At 31.8% G+C, this 13,098-nt stretch overlaps 2 protein-coding genes across 2 annotated transcripts in view; both read left to right on the forward strand.

The window, feature by feature from the left end:
* The first annotated feature begins 3,659 nt into the window (after positions 1-3,659).
* LOC118051510 (uncharacterized protein At2g34160) lies at positions 3,660-5,462 on the forward strand. Its single transcript, XM_035062183.2, has 5 exons — positions 3,660-3,783; positions 4,380-4,428; positions 4,872-4,934; positions 5,022-5,086; positions 5,213-5,462. The coding sequence occupies exons 1-5, from the start codon at positions 3,682-3,684 to the stop codon at positions 5,297-5,299; spliced, it is 366 nt and encodes a 121-aa protein (XP_034918074.1). The 5' UTR covers positions 3,660-3,681; the 3' UTR covers positions 5,300-5,462.
* A 3,050-nt stretch (positions 5,463-8,512) lies between these two features.
* LOC118051484 (flowering locus K homology domain) overlaps positions 8,513-13,098 on the forward strand; it is an 8,345-nt gene continuing 3,759 nt past the window's right edge. The window contains 3 exon segments of the mRNA XM_073409246.1: positions 8,513-8,676; positions 9,330-9,867; positions 11,969-12,242. Of these exon segments, the coding sequence (XP_073265347.1) occupies positions 9,340-9,867; positions 11,969-12,242 (802 nt within the window). The 5' untranslated portion in view covers positions 8,513-8,676; positions 9,330-9,339.

Here is a 13,098-nt window from a genome sequence, read left to right on the forward strand (position 1 = left end):
TATTGATCTAGTAATAATAATATAAAAAATAAGGTTCTGAAGGCTTAAGAGTCAAGTATCTTGCACTGTAGGTTATAAAATTCCCCATTCCCAGACCATATTAAATAATGAAAAAGTGCTTGTTTACATCATGACGTAAAGCAAATTAATTCCTTGTAAATGAATGTTTGAAAACGCCGGCCAACTTATATTTAAAAGAAAAATTAATTTTTTTTATATTTTGAATTGTTTTAATACGCTGATTTAAAAAATAATTTTTTAAAAATAAAAAAGCATCATTTTAATATATTTTTTAATAAAAACATTTTTAAAAGCAACTATGTTTTGAATCGTTTTGATACGCGGATTTAAAAAATAATTTTTAAAAAATAAAAAAGCATCATTTTAATACATTTCTTAATGAAAAAACATTTTAAAAAGTAACTGAAATCATATTTTCAAATAGCTCAACTAGTTTAAAAAGGGTGATAACTTTTATTTTTTTGTTTGTTTAATAGTGTGTTTTATTTTAAAAAAATTTAATTTTTTTTTAATTTTTTTTAATGATTTTGATGTATTGATATAAAAAATATAAAAAAAATATTTTAATATATTTTAAAATAAAAAAATAATTTTAAAAAGGACTATAATCAAAAGTGTCAAAGCATAAAAACCAATCTTTAGCAGAGAAACTAGTTTGTTCATAAGAAAAAAGGGAAAAAACTTTACAATTTGCTAGGATCATTCTTAACTTGTCTTCCTTCAGCTTTTGCTAGGAGTGCTTGTTTTTTCTCTGATTGTGCCACAGGAGAAAATGATAATTCATGAGATGCGACTGTCCCCAGTAGATTTACAATGGAATCGTTTAATAGTGAGCAAATGTCACCCTCAAGCACCGACAATTTATTTCATGTGTGATCGTCAATTGAATTATCGAATTTGTTAAAAAAAAAAAAAAAGGGAGGCCGCTTCAAGCTCAATCTGCAATTTATTAATTACAAACCCATGAGTGATACTGTTTCCCAACGACATGAAGTAATTATGTTACAACATGATTTGTTAAAGAATTATTTTAACTTAAAAATTAAATTATTAAATAAAATTTTAAAATATAATCTATATTATTTTAAATAACTGGTATAAATCCACGTTATTTTATGTTTAATTTTTATTAAATAAATAAGAATGATGAGATTCGAACTCGTAATTGCTTGGTTATCAAAGCTATGATATCATATTAAAAAACCATTTCAACTCAATAATTTAATGTATTAAATAAATTTTTAAAATATAATTTATATTATTATACGATAAAACTATAACAATTGCACGATGAAACCTATTTTTATATGTAGAAAATAATCAAATAGCATCTGGGTTGTAGACTTGTAGTTGGCAAACCCACAGATGATGACCATTTGGGCTCAATCTTTACCTGTATCTTCTTTCTTTTTTGTGTTGACAGAGATAAGGAAAATGATATATCCCTGCTATTTTTTTTTTTTAAAAAAAAGAACCTTGAGGATAAATAAAATTTTCTTTTAATTATTGTCTTTGAATAAAAAAACAAGTATGTATTTAGTTGGAGAGGTTTAGATAAAATATATATAATGATTTTTTTATGATAGTTTTATAGTGAATTCTTATTATTTTAAAATAAAAATAACATAAAACATATCTCTTTTATTTTTTTTGTATTTATTTATTTTTGTTTTGAGATGGTATCCTAACGTTATTATGAATGTGGAATTTACAATTCAAGATTCTATCTAAGAAAACATCTCATAAGAGTCCTGAATCAGAAGGTGGGAGTTTTTAGAAATCTCATCATCTAGTGGCGATGTTCAAAACTCAAGCCAACTAGCTACAATCAGCATATATAGCTAAAATTAAATACCAATTATTATCCAATAAAATCTGAAAAAGGATTAATCATAAGCACTTTGTGATTAAACTAGAATTGGTGATCATGTTTTGACGTGGGGTTGGATTATTTTTTTTTTTTGAAAAACATAATGTTTAGGTGCCAAAATAAGGTAAAAAAATAAAATAAAACATCGGTCATGATAAACATATAATCTGGACAATTAGAGTTAAGCCAACCTGGGATATCCTGCCAAATCGGACAAAAAATAGAATTAAAGGATAAAATTAAAAAAATAATACCATCAATTTAAAATTGAATGATAAAATTAAAAACTATTAAAACTTCCATACAATGGTTAAGGATAAAAACTAGAAATCCAAAAATAAGGATCATATTGAAGAATAAAATATTTGGTAAATTAGGATTAAAGAATAAAATTAGAAATAAATAAAACTTCAACAAAAAAGTCAAGATCAAAAATTAAAAATTAAAAAAATTGAAGTTGAAATCCTTACAACTAGAAGAGCCAAGTTGTAATTTTTAGGGGAGGAGAGAAAAAGGAAAAGAAAACACTCACTAGCACTAAACTTGGTTATTAATTGAGATATGCATTGCATCAATAGGAAGAGGAGATGATGATGCTTTTAATGACATTATATAATGATGTTTTTGGATGTTGGGAGGCAGCACACACATTATTGGCGAGCCACACGTGTGCCCTTCCTTTTGTTTTGTTTAGCTAAATACAAACTTGTTTTTAAGTTGATTTTCTAATTATATATAAAAAAAAATCAATGTGGAAAAACTCAAAATGCCCATTGATCTCATTTGAATTTTTTGATTTTAAGGGTATTTTTATAATTTTACTATTCATTTGAATTGTTTATTATTTTTTATATTTTCACAAATAACAAAGTACCCCTCAACTTTGTTCATAGTAATAAAAAAAATATTGTAAAAATATGAAATTACCTCTCTTGACGTCATGATTGTTTTTTTTTTCTTCAAAGAATACTCTCATCATTTTACTATACAATCAAGATTAAAAAATATTTATTTATCCCTGTTATTTTTTATAATAACAAGTAAGCCATGAAAAAAAACATCAACAGCCCCAAACATGTTTTAAGTTTTTTTGAATGAAAAAATAAAATTAATATTACATTGTTCCCGTGAACACAGCCAGTAAATCTAGAGCTAGAGTAATTTTCCATGGTCAATTAGCTTGAGTCAATAGTAGCCGGTTATTTCTATTTTTCCACGTCAACGGCCGCTACAAACCCAACAAATGTGAGCACTTTGCATCCTGAATAGCCCACAAAACCAAAATTCGCGCCTCTTTATTTACAAATTCTAACGGTTTCCTCTCTGTAAACAAATCACAGCCATATCATTAATTGCAAGAACACAACAAAAGAGAAAAGCGAGTGATCGATCCAAACTAGAGAGAAAGAAAGAAAGAAAGAAAGAAAGACAATGACGATGGAGACAGTAGCTGTAGCACCAACTCCAACACTGTTAGATAATAATATAAATCATATCCTAGGACCTCACCTAAAAGCTTAAGCTTTTGGGTTGAGATGGTTCTTTGACATGGTATCAGAGCCTTGATGACCAAGTGGTCACGAGTTCGAACCTCACCATCCCCATTTATTTGATAAAAATTAAGCACAAGGTAATGTGGGCCTGTGCAAGTTTCAAGCCCAAAGGGCTTTCACTTGAGGGGGTGTGTTAGATAATAATATAAATCATATCCTAGGACCTCACCTAAAAGCTTAAGCTTTTGGGTTGAGATGGTTCTTTGACAAACACCAACGCCAACAACACATCAAACCATGAACAACGATACAACAACGACGCTTGCACAGCAAAAGAATAACATGATTCAAGTCTCTAACACCAAGAAACCTCTCTTCTTTTATGTCAATCTGGCTAAGGTTCCACTTTTTCCTTACTGGCTCTTTCTTTTTCTTCTTCTTTTTTTTAATGATGTTCTGGGTAGTAGAAATTTTGAAATTTCTTTGTGTCATTTGATAGTTTCTACGTTTACAAGTTCGTACTTTTTCGTAAGTTTTTTTATGGGATCTTTTTGGAAGTTAATTAGTTTTATAATTGCTATATATAGAGTTGTTTTTTTCTTTTCCTGCAGGAATTATTGCTATTGTTCCCTGGTCACAGACCTCTTTAATTATATGAAAGAAGGGTAGGTTAGGATTACTTTTGGTCATTATGTATCTGGTACATCTCTTTGAAATGGGATAGTAGACATCCATTAAATACTAGATTTTTTCTATGAATTAAAACGATATTTATGTGTTATTATTTCCCTTTTCTTCTTTGATGTGGAATTAATGTACATTGATCTTACAAGAAAATCGTGCCTACAATGTGATTAGAAGGAAATTTTAACGTTTGCTAATGATGTGATCATTATAACGATGAGACTCGTATATGTGCTTCTGCAGATTGCACATCATCTGGATCTGTGTCCATGATTTTTTTATCTTGATCATGCTTTGCCCTTTTCTTTCAGAGGTGTATGCAGCAGTATAACGAGGTTGAGCTTTCTGCCTTGGGCATGGGTATGTTCTACAAAGCCACACCTCATAATTTTGTTTTATTATTTTCTTGTCTATGGAGTGGTAGCTTTGTCTTACTGGTGGAGTTTCTGCCAGCAGTAAGCTACTGACGATCTGCAGAAAGGCAGGAGCTGGTATTGAGAAATTGCTGCTGTACGATGTAGAACATCATAGAGACATGGCTATAACACGACCAAAGAAGAAATTGCCAAAATGGTTCTATAAGTTTTGTTTTACCAGGACCATACAAATGTAGAACATTTTTCATGAACAGTTGAAAATGGTTCTGCAAAATGCATTCATAATCATGATAGTACTGTTTTTGGTTTTAAACAACAATCGATTCTGTAGAGTGAGGAAAATATTTATAAGAGATGAAAGGAACAATAATGCTTTTGTACTGTGGTTATCGTGCTTGTTAAAATTTATTTTACATTTTGTTACAGCAATCACCACTGTTGTTACAATTGCTGAGATTTTGAAGAACAATGGATTGGCTACTGAGAAGAGTAAGAAATATCTCCTTCTAACATTCACGTTTCTTGTATTCACGTTGAGGATATCTGATTTGTAATCTTTTCTATGGAACCAACCAGAAGTTCTGACATCTACAGTAGGCATGAAAGATGAGAACAAAGGACGGCAGGTTCAGAAGGCTCAGGTATGCTTAACTTCATTATAAATCTTAATTTGATCCATCATCCTCTCATTATGATAATTAACAAGGCATTTTCTCTTAATCCTTCTCGTTGTTGCTACTGATTGATTGTTTTTCCTGGACTTCTAGATTGAGATTGTGTTGGGGAAGTCGGAGAAATTTGACAGTCTGATGAATGCTGCCATTGCAGCCAAAGAGAAGGATGATGAGAAATAGCGAATAAGCAACTTCGATGTTTTCTTTTTGCAGTTCTGTATCCACATTTTTATTTTCTGTCTGCTTAATAGCATAGGGATTACTATGGATAATATAGTGAGAGTAGAGAGACAGTGGCATAATGGGACATTGCAGTTGTATATATGCCTCTCTTGTTGGAGAATCTGACCGGTGATGTACTGATAATTGCTTAGTGAAAATCAAGCATACTAGTATAATTTTTAATGTGGTTCGGCAAATTGCCTGCATCTACGGGAGAGGTTTATATTATTAGAGATAGAGAAAAAATATAAAATAAATACATGGAGAAAGAGAATCATATCCACTTAAACTCAACTCCCAGCTCACATTGCTGCCTTTGCAGCTGATGCAATAGCAGCAAGGCTGCTACCATTACAACTCTTTTTTTTTTTTTTTTTTTTCTCTTCACATGCTCTCTACACTCTCTCTCATTGCTCTCCAAAATTATACCTCTTTTATAAATATCAATGATAGCTTCTTTTGTTCATTTGTCAACAATAATAGTCACCTAATATTTATTTATTTTGTGACTTTCAGTAGCTGCAGCAATAACCCTCTTTGACAATAGCATCCATCTTATTCAACAAGATGGCTGCAGACGCTGCCACATGGCAATATCCCAACATCTCTTTACTCATTATAGACTTGTAGAGATCATAAATGCTATTATACTGTTTATTTGTTGACATGTACTCTTTCTGCAAATCTAGAGCATCTTATACCTCCAAGATTTACTTGTAAAATCTATTCTATATAGAAGCATTGTAGGAACAATAAATCTTAAAGGACTCGAAACTAGAGGCGACGCGCCCACAACGCGACCATCTTAATTCTACCTGACAATGCCATCTATGCCATACATGGATACTTAATGACTGAGATCACATCTGTCATTCATGCTTAAACAGGCATATCGGCTGCCGTATAAAGTTGATCGGAAAGCCTATTCTTGCCCTTGAATTAGATTTTGCTAGGGATTTGTCAGGTATAGTGTCTGGAAACTGCTCTGCCGATCAACTGAGCTGGTATAAAGTTGATCTTAATGCTGAAAATGATTTGGAAAGCAACAACAATTCCTTTTCTTCATTTTTTTTGTTCGAAGTTCTGCATGCTTCAGTTGCAAACATCTTGTAATTATTTCTACCAACCCAAAATTCACAGCTGCTGTGATGATCTGACAGAATCATCTCTAAGCATGCATACAGCTTACTTCATCTATTCTTGGTGAACTACAAGGGATGGTTCCTCCCATTACTTTGCAAATTTACAGATTGTCAAAATCTATATTTTTCATGTCAAAATTTGAACACTGTTTCCTGATAAATTTAACTCGCACTCACCTGGAGTGATTCTTGAGGGATAAATATTTTGCAATATGAACATGTTTGTCATATTCAACCGATACAGTCGCTGATTCGCAGTGTAGAGTGTAATCCTGATAGGCAAACAATCATCTGCCTTTATTTCTTTTATAGAGAAGCTCAAGTTTGCAGCAGTTTTGTCTGCATTTACACAACACAACTTTAGACAGCTAACTTGACGGTGGACTATCCTATCAATAACCAGTCCGAGTCTTCTTCATGAGTCAAGGTGTTAGATTCCATTGAAATGTAGTTGATAAAGCTTGTCAAAGATTTAGGTTTCGAAGAAATTTATATGCAGGTAACCTAGTTTTTAAACTATACAATCTTGGAGATTGACAGAGGAGTAGGACTATTATTAACTTAACAAGAAACCCAAAAGGAGAGGGGATTTTACTGTCTTCACAAAACATTTTTAGTGCTTATTTATTTTTTATTTTTATTATTTTTTCATTTAATATTAGATTTTTTTGGAAGTGTGTTTCATAATTTTATTTTTTTATAAAATTATTTTAATCTCATTATTAGTAATATAAATTTAATGATTTAACTCATATGACTTGAGTTTTATTCTCTCTTTAAATTTTTTTTTTCTTAAAAAAATTTTATATTTTAATATTGAGTTGATTGAAAAATTAGTTTTATATTTTATTTCAGTATTTTTTTTTTACGAGATTATCCTTTATTTTATGACTCGGGTCATGAGTTAAGCGAGTTAACCTAGGTTGACTTGAATCTTTTTTTTTGTAATTTTTTTAATTGATTTGTTTTTCAATTTTTTTTAATATTATATTGATTGGAAATTGAGCATTAAAATTTATTTTAATTTTTTTTTATTGGGTTATCTCGATCTCATGATTAGAGATGCAAGTTTGACAAGTTAACTTAGGTTGAGCCGAATCTTTTTTTTGGATTATTTTTTTAATTGATTTTTTTTAAATTTCATCATTTAATATTGAGTTTATTGAAAATTGAATTTCATAATTTATTTTAATTTTCTTTCTATAGGATTATCATAATTTCATAATTCGACATGCAAATTGGTAGGTTGATTTAGATTAACCCAAATCAAAATCAATATATTATTGTCTTAACAATTATAAAAAAATATCATCTTGAAAATTTATTTTAACTCAAATTATGTTTTTATATATTATTTAAGTTGCTTTTAAACTCACTAAATCAATTAAGTTTTTTTTCGAGTTATTCACCACACAATTTAAAATTTTTTTAGGTTAAAAAAAATTAACAACATCTAAATATATTTTTTTATTTTTTTTAATCCAATCTTGCAACCTGCTAAATGATCTTATCTAGAAACTTATGGACAAGACATTTCTTGCAAAGTATATATAGTTTTTATTTGAAGCATTTTCTTTCAGGATAAATTGAATGGCAGGTCATTTGCAAACCAGAATTTGAGGCTTATTCCTTCCAATTTTCACCTTTCAATTTGCGTTTAATTAATCTCTCAACACAAACACACACGCGCGCACACACACAAAAAGATAATTTTTTTTTAGGAGAAAAAAATAAATGCATCTCTAAGAAATTTAGGAGAGAAGTATTTCAAATACAGAATTTGTTTTAATTGAAAAACAAAAATATAAAATAAATATTTCTCCACGCTCTAAAATTACCGAGTACTTACACTTTACTTTTTCTTTAACAGTGTACTCCGGTGGACTAGCCCATTATAAGTCATAACCCAACCCAACCCAACCCAGCTAGGGTTATTTTCGTCATCCTGTCAAAACAAGGACCACATTGCAAAATCGAGATTCTTATCTGGGCCACAAAAACAAAACCCAATAAATCTCCTTAAAACTGAAACTCATGTTGTAAACGCTCACACCCTCGTACCCAGCCGCGCACTCTCCACATCTGCTGCAAAATTTTCCGTTCTTGAAAGACCTAAAACCTAAAAAATCAACCAAATCTTTTATCTAACACCCACTTATTTACAAAACCCAGATTTTCTACTTGTCTTTTAATGTAAGTTCTTGCTAAAATTCGTCGTTTTGGTGCTTTATTACGGTACTTCTTTTGGGATATAGGTGACAGTGCTTGTATTACTGTTGTTGGGTTTTTCTTTACTGCTTTGTTTTTAAGTTATTTAGGTTTTTGACTACGACCCTTTAATGTGTTTTTGTTAATTAGCGATTCTTTACTCGTTTTTGTTCTCAAAAAGGGATTTTTTTAGATTGTGAAATTAGGGTTTGCTGTTTTCTTGTTTAATGTGGGTGGGTATGAAATATAATATAGTGCATGATATTTATATGGGCGTGCTTTCCGCGGATTGACATGTTTTTGTTTTGTTTATGTTTGTATATTGGCGAGGGGTTGCTGGGATTGAGTTTTTTACTGACTTCTTTTTTTAAGAATTCATTGATTCTTGACTATGAAATCTTTATCTTTAATTAATGAAGAAGAAACTAGGAGATTGTTTTGGTAATTTTAGTAGATTGTTGCTAATTTGAAGTGTGCATTGTTGCTAATTTTAGTAGATTGTTTTGGTAACATTCTGTTTCTACTGGAAATTGAAGTCTCGAGTGTTGAGAGTTAGTTAATTTAAGGATTTCTGTGCTTTTATTTTTTCCATGTAATTTGGATAGTTAGATTTCATAAATTATCTTTCTTTCTTACAGTGCCGTACTCATGGCTGAAGTTGATCAAGGCTTTGGTGAACATGAAATGGATCATGGTGTGGACCTTTCTGCTGATCACGGTGTTGGTCATCCTGTAGACCATGGCTTGGATAGTGCCACTGATCATGGCTTGGATGGTGCCACTGATCATGGCTTGGGTCAATCTGTGGATCATGCCACAGATCCTGGATTGGCAGTAGAGCATGACATTGATCGCTCTATAGATCATGATGCGGATCCGTCTATAGACCATGATGTGGATCAGCCTGTAAACCATGACATAGACCATGCTATTGATCAAGTGCCTGAGAATTTTGAGGCTTCAAAGCAAGGACAAGATGAGGATACAGTCTCTGGAGGAGGTAGTGAGAAGAGGTGGCCTGGATGGCCTGGAGAGAGTGTGTTTCGGATGTTGGTTCCTGCACAAAAAGTTGGCAGTATCATTGGCCGCAAAGGGGAGTTTATTAAAAAGATAGTCGAAGAGACAAGAGCTCGCATCAAGATACTTGATGGTCCTCCAGGGACGACAGAAAGAGCTGTAAGTTTTTCTTTTGCTTTGTCTCTTATTTGTGCAACTAGGTTATCTGGAAAATGTAGAACTAGGATGGTGGGAAGAATATGTAGATACAAAGTGTTTGATGGAAACCTCCCATGAATGAATTCATGTATCAACTGATTCTACTATAGCATGCTTTTGTTTTTTCTTTTCTTTTCTTTTCCTGCTTTCCCTTTCCTCTAAGAAATTGATAATTTGAAATGTATAAGCAATTTTCAGGCATTGCAGAATATTTTAATGGTGTTAGCGTAGATATTCTGCCGGGTTACAAGTCTGGTCAACTATCTATAACACGTCTAGTATTTTTCCTAGGAATTTGGATTGGTTGCTATTTAAATTTCTTTGCGAACACACCATCGGTCAATCTTTGCTTTGAGCTATATTGATACAACAATGCATATAAGAAGGTAGATAGTTGACTTAACATCAATTACAAAGAAAGTTAGTCTATGAAAGAGAGGTTGATAGTTCAAGCTTAATTTTATGAATCGACTTAACTTCATAACAAAGAAAATAGCTTATTAAAGATATTGATAAAGGAAAGCTTTAAGATTACTCCTTAGCTGTAAATATAACTTTTATTAAGAAGAAAGAGTTTCTAATTTTCACCAAAACATCAAAGAAAATGGAACCGATCATTAAAACACACATCACCAGTCAAAGCTGTAAAACTTCTTTATATCATTTGTAAACTGAAACAAAATTTTTGCAATGATACATAATTATTTAAAATTCTTGGAGAAAGATCTGTAATTGCTGTTGGATATCTGATTCAACTGTTTCCCATCCAATCCTTTGGGTTTTTTTCTACTGACCAGTATTTTTCTTGGAAGTCATTTGTTTCTATGAATACCCGAGCAATGTATCTATCTGTACCTTTGCAATGATATTCAAAGGGAGAATTCTTGGTAATGTCACTCATTATCCTCTCACCCTTTGTAAGCATTGTTATTTCCTAAAGCTATAATTGGGAATTAAGATATCAATCTTGAAGAGAGAACCTAAGATATGATCATTTAACTTCAAATGAATCATTATTGTAAAAGAATGCGTAATTGAAAAGAAGACAAAAAGCCTCATCAGAAGAAATCGAGAAGATATAACAGAATTGCTTTTATTGCAATAACAAAATGAATCTGTGCAGGTTCTGTCCGCAAATTTTTAAGCAACGAATCAACCATCATTAGGACCCCAAATTTGAAGAACCAAAGATCCAGATTGCTGGGAACAGCATTGTGCATTGCAAAGTGCTGAAAAGTTGATATGAATATACAGACATATTGTACGAACAGCGTACCAAGAAGCTCTGCAATCTTTCTGGTAACTTCAGAAACTGCATGGTTGATTTCTGCCGCAGCTTGTGAACACCACAAGGAACCTGTTTTATTCAGCACAAGAGGATGCAGAAGATGTTAATACCAATGTGCTAATCAAAATCTTCCGTAATATACTTAAAAGAATTAAGCATTAAAAGCAGTAAAAAATGTTGGCCAACTTTACTAAATAATTCACCGAAACTTGTCAATCCATGTTTTTTTCTGTTTTTTTCTTGATAAAAAAACTCTCTTGGTTGGGATGATGATAACTCGGTCATCAAAAACATGATTCAAGAACCAGATCTAAGTTTGAAGTGTAATATTAACCAGTCATTAACTCTTGGTCAGAAGTTTAGGTGGAAAAAAAGATTAAATGTTATGCATGAGGAAGTTGTGATGAAATTTTTATGTGACAGCTGCATTAGATTTGACATCACGGTAAAAAGATAACCAGGCAATGAATTTATCGTGCATGTAAGTTGTTGAATTTTGAAAAAAAAAATTGAGGATTCATTATCCGTAGAGAAGAGGAGAATAGGGCAATAATAGCCAATGCTTGTGTTTAAACTCTAATGTAGTTATAAAATATAATATAATAGGATACCTTATATTTTGAAATGTTATTTAGAAAGAGTTGCTTCTTTGTCTTTTATTTAATAATTATCTTGTGTTGCTCCATCCAATTTCTTTCCCTTCCCTTAACTCTCTTGGACTTGAATCATATAATAATTTTTCCTCAGCTTCTTATACAACATTGTTATATATAGGTAATGGTATCTGCCAAGGAGGAGCCTGATTCTTCTCTTCCTCCTGCTATGGATGGCTTACTGAGGGTTCACAAACGCATTATTGATGGTTTGGAGGGTGATTCTTCTCATGCTCCACCAAGCAGTGGAGCTAAGGTTTCGACAAGGCTGCTAGTACCGGCCTCACAAGCTGGAAGTTTGATAGGAAAACAAGGGGGAACTGTTAAATCCATCCAAGAGGCATCAGCTTGCATAGTTAGAGTTCTTGGTGCAGGTTATCCCCTTTCACTTCTGAGTTAGAAATGCTATAGAATTCATTTCGTTATCCATGTTCTCAAATTTAGTTATTTTTGTTTGTCTTAGTGAGGCTATATGGTTGATTTGGCATTTTTAGAAAATCATATTTTGTCAATTATGGTTGCTGGTTGCTATGGGTTTGTTTTTCCTCAATTGTTATAATTGCATTTTATTCTGTAGTGACAAATTAACCGAGTTCTTTGTAAATAGAAATTATCTTAAATATGGAGTTGTCATACGCTAATCTTACTAATTAAGTTTCTCAGTAATGGTGGAGAGGTGAACCAAGGGCATTACTGCATTGCTTTTCTTTACCTCTGTAATGCATGCCTTTATTTTTGCTGCTAATTTGTTTATATTCCTTAACCACACCATTGCTGACAATGCCTCTGACTCTGCTATTTTCTCCACTGCCACCACCAGTCTACCACTTTTGGTTATTTATACTGGCGCCATTATGATGTTGGTTTTAATATCTAATCAATGACCATCACAAGCAATTTTTATCATTGAGGTTCAGGATTACATAATTTATTATTGGGGCTCATGATTACATAATTCTGAATCCTAAGATTAGTAACACCCATCTGACCAGCACAAACCTTTTTCGCTAAAAAATTTTTGGGCAAAATTATTTAAGGATGAGGGCAAAATTATTTTAAAGATACTCATTTAGTGGAACCTTTTTTGCCCTCGCCCCTCTCCTGCTCTTGCTTTATTATGAAACTCATCATAATAATTGGTAATATTAATGCCTCTTGTTCCTTGCTATGAGTGTCTCATATGCTCATTTTGCTTTGCTAGTCTTCATGCTCTGGATTCAGATACTGCTTGATTTACTGCTGAATTTTATC

The sequence above is a fragment of the Populus alba genome, chromosome 5 (genome assembly GCF_005239225.2).
Source record: "Populus alba chromosome 5, ASM523922v2, whole genome shotgun sequence".
In the NCBI taxonomy this organism is placed as follows: domain Eukaryota; kingdom Viridiplantae; phylum Streptophyta; class Magnoliopsida; order Malpighiales; family Salicaceae; genus Populus; species Populus alba.

Coding starts and splice junctions, on each gene's coding strand:
- LOC118051510 (XM_035062183.2), top strand. CDS start 3,682: ATGAACAACGATACAACAACGACGCTTGCACAGCAAAAGAATAACATG. Junction 4,429..4,871: donor GCTTTCTGCCTTGGGCATGG/GTATGTTCTACA, acceptor ATTTTGTTACAG/CAATCACCACTGTTGTTACA. Junction 4,935..5,021: donor TGGATTGGCTACTGAGAAGA/GTAAGAAATATC, acceptor GGAACCAACCAG/AAGTTCTGACATCTACAGTA.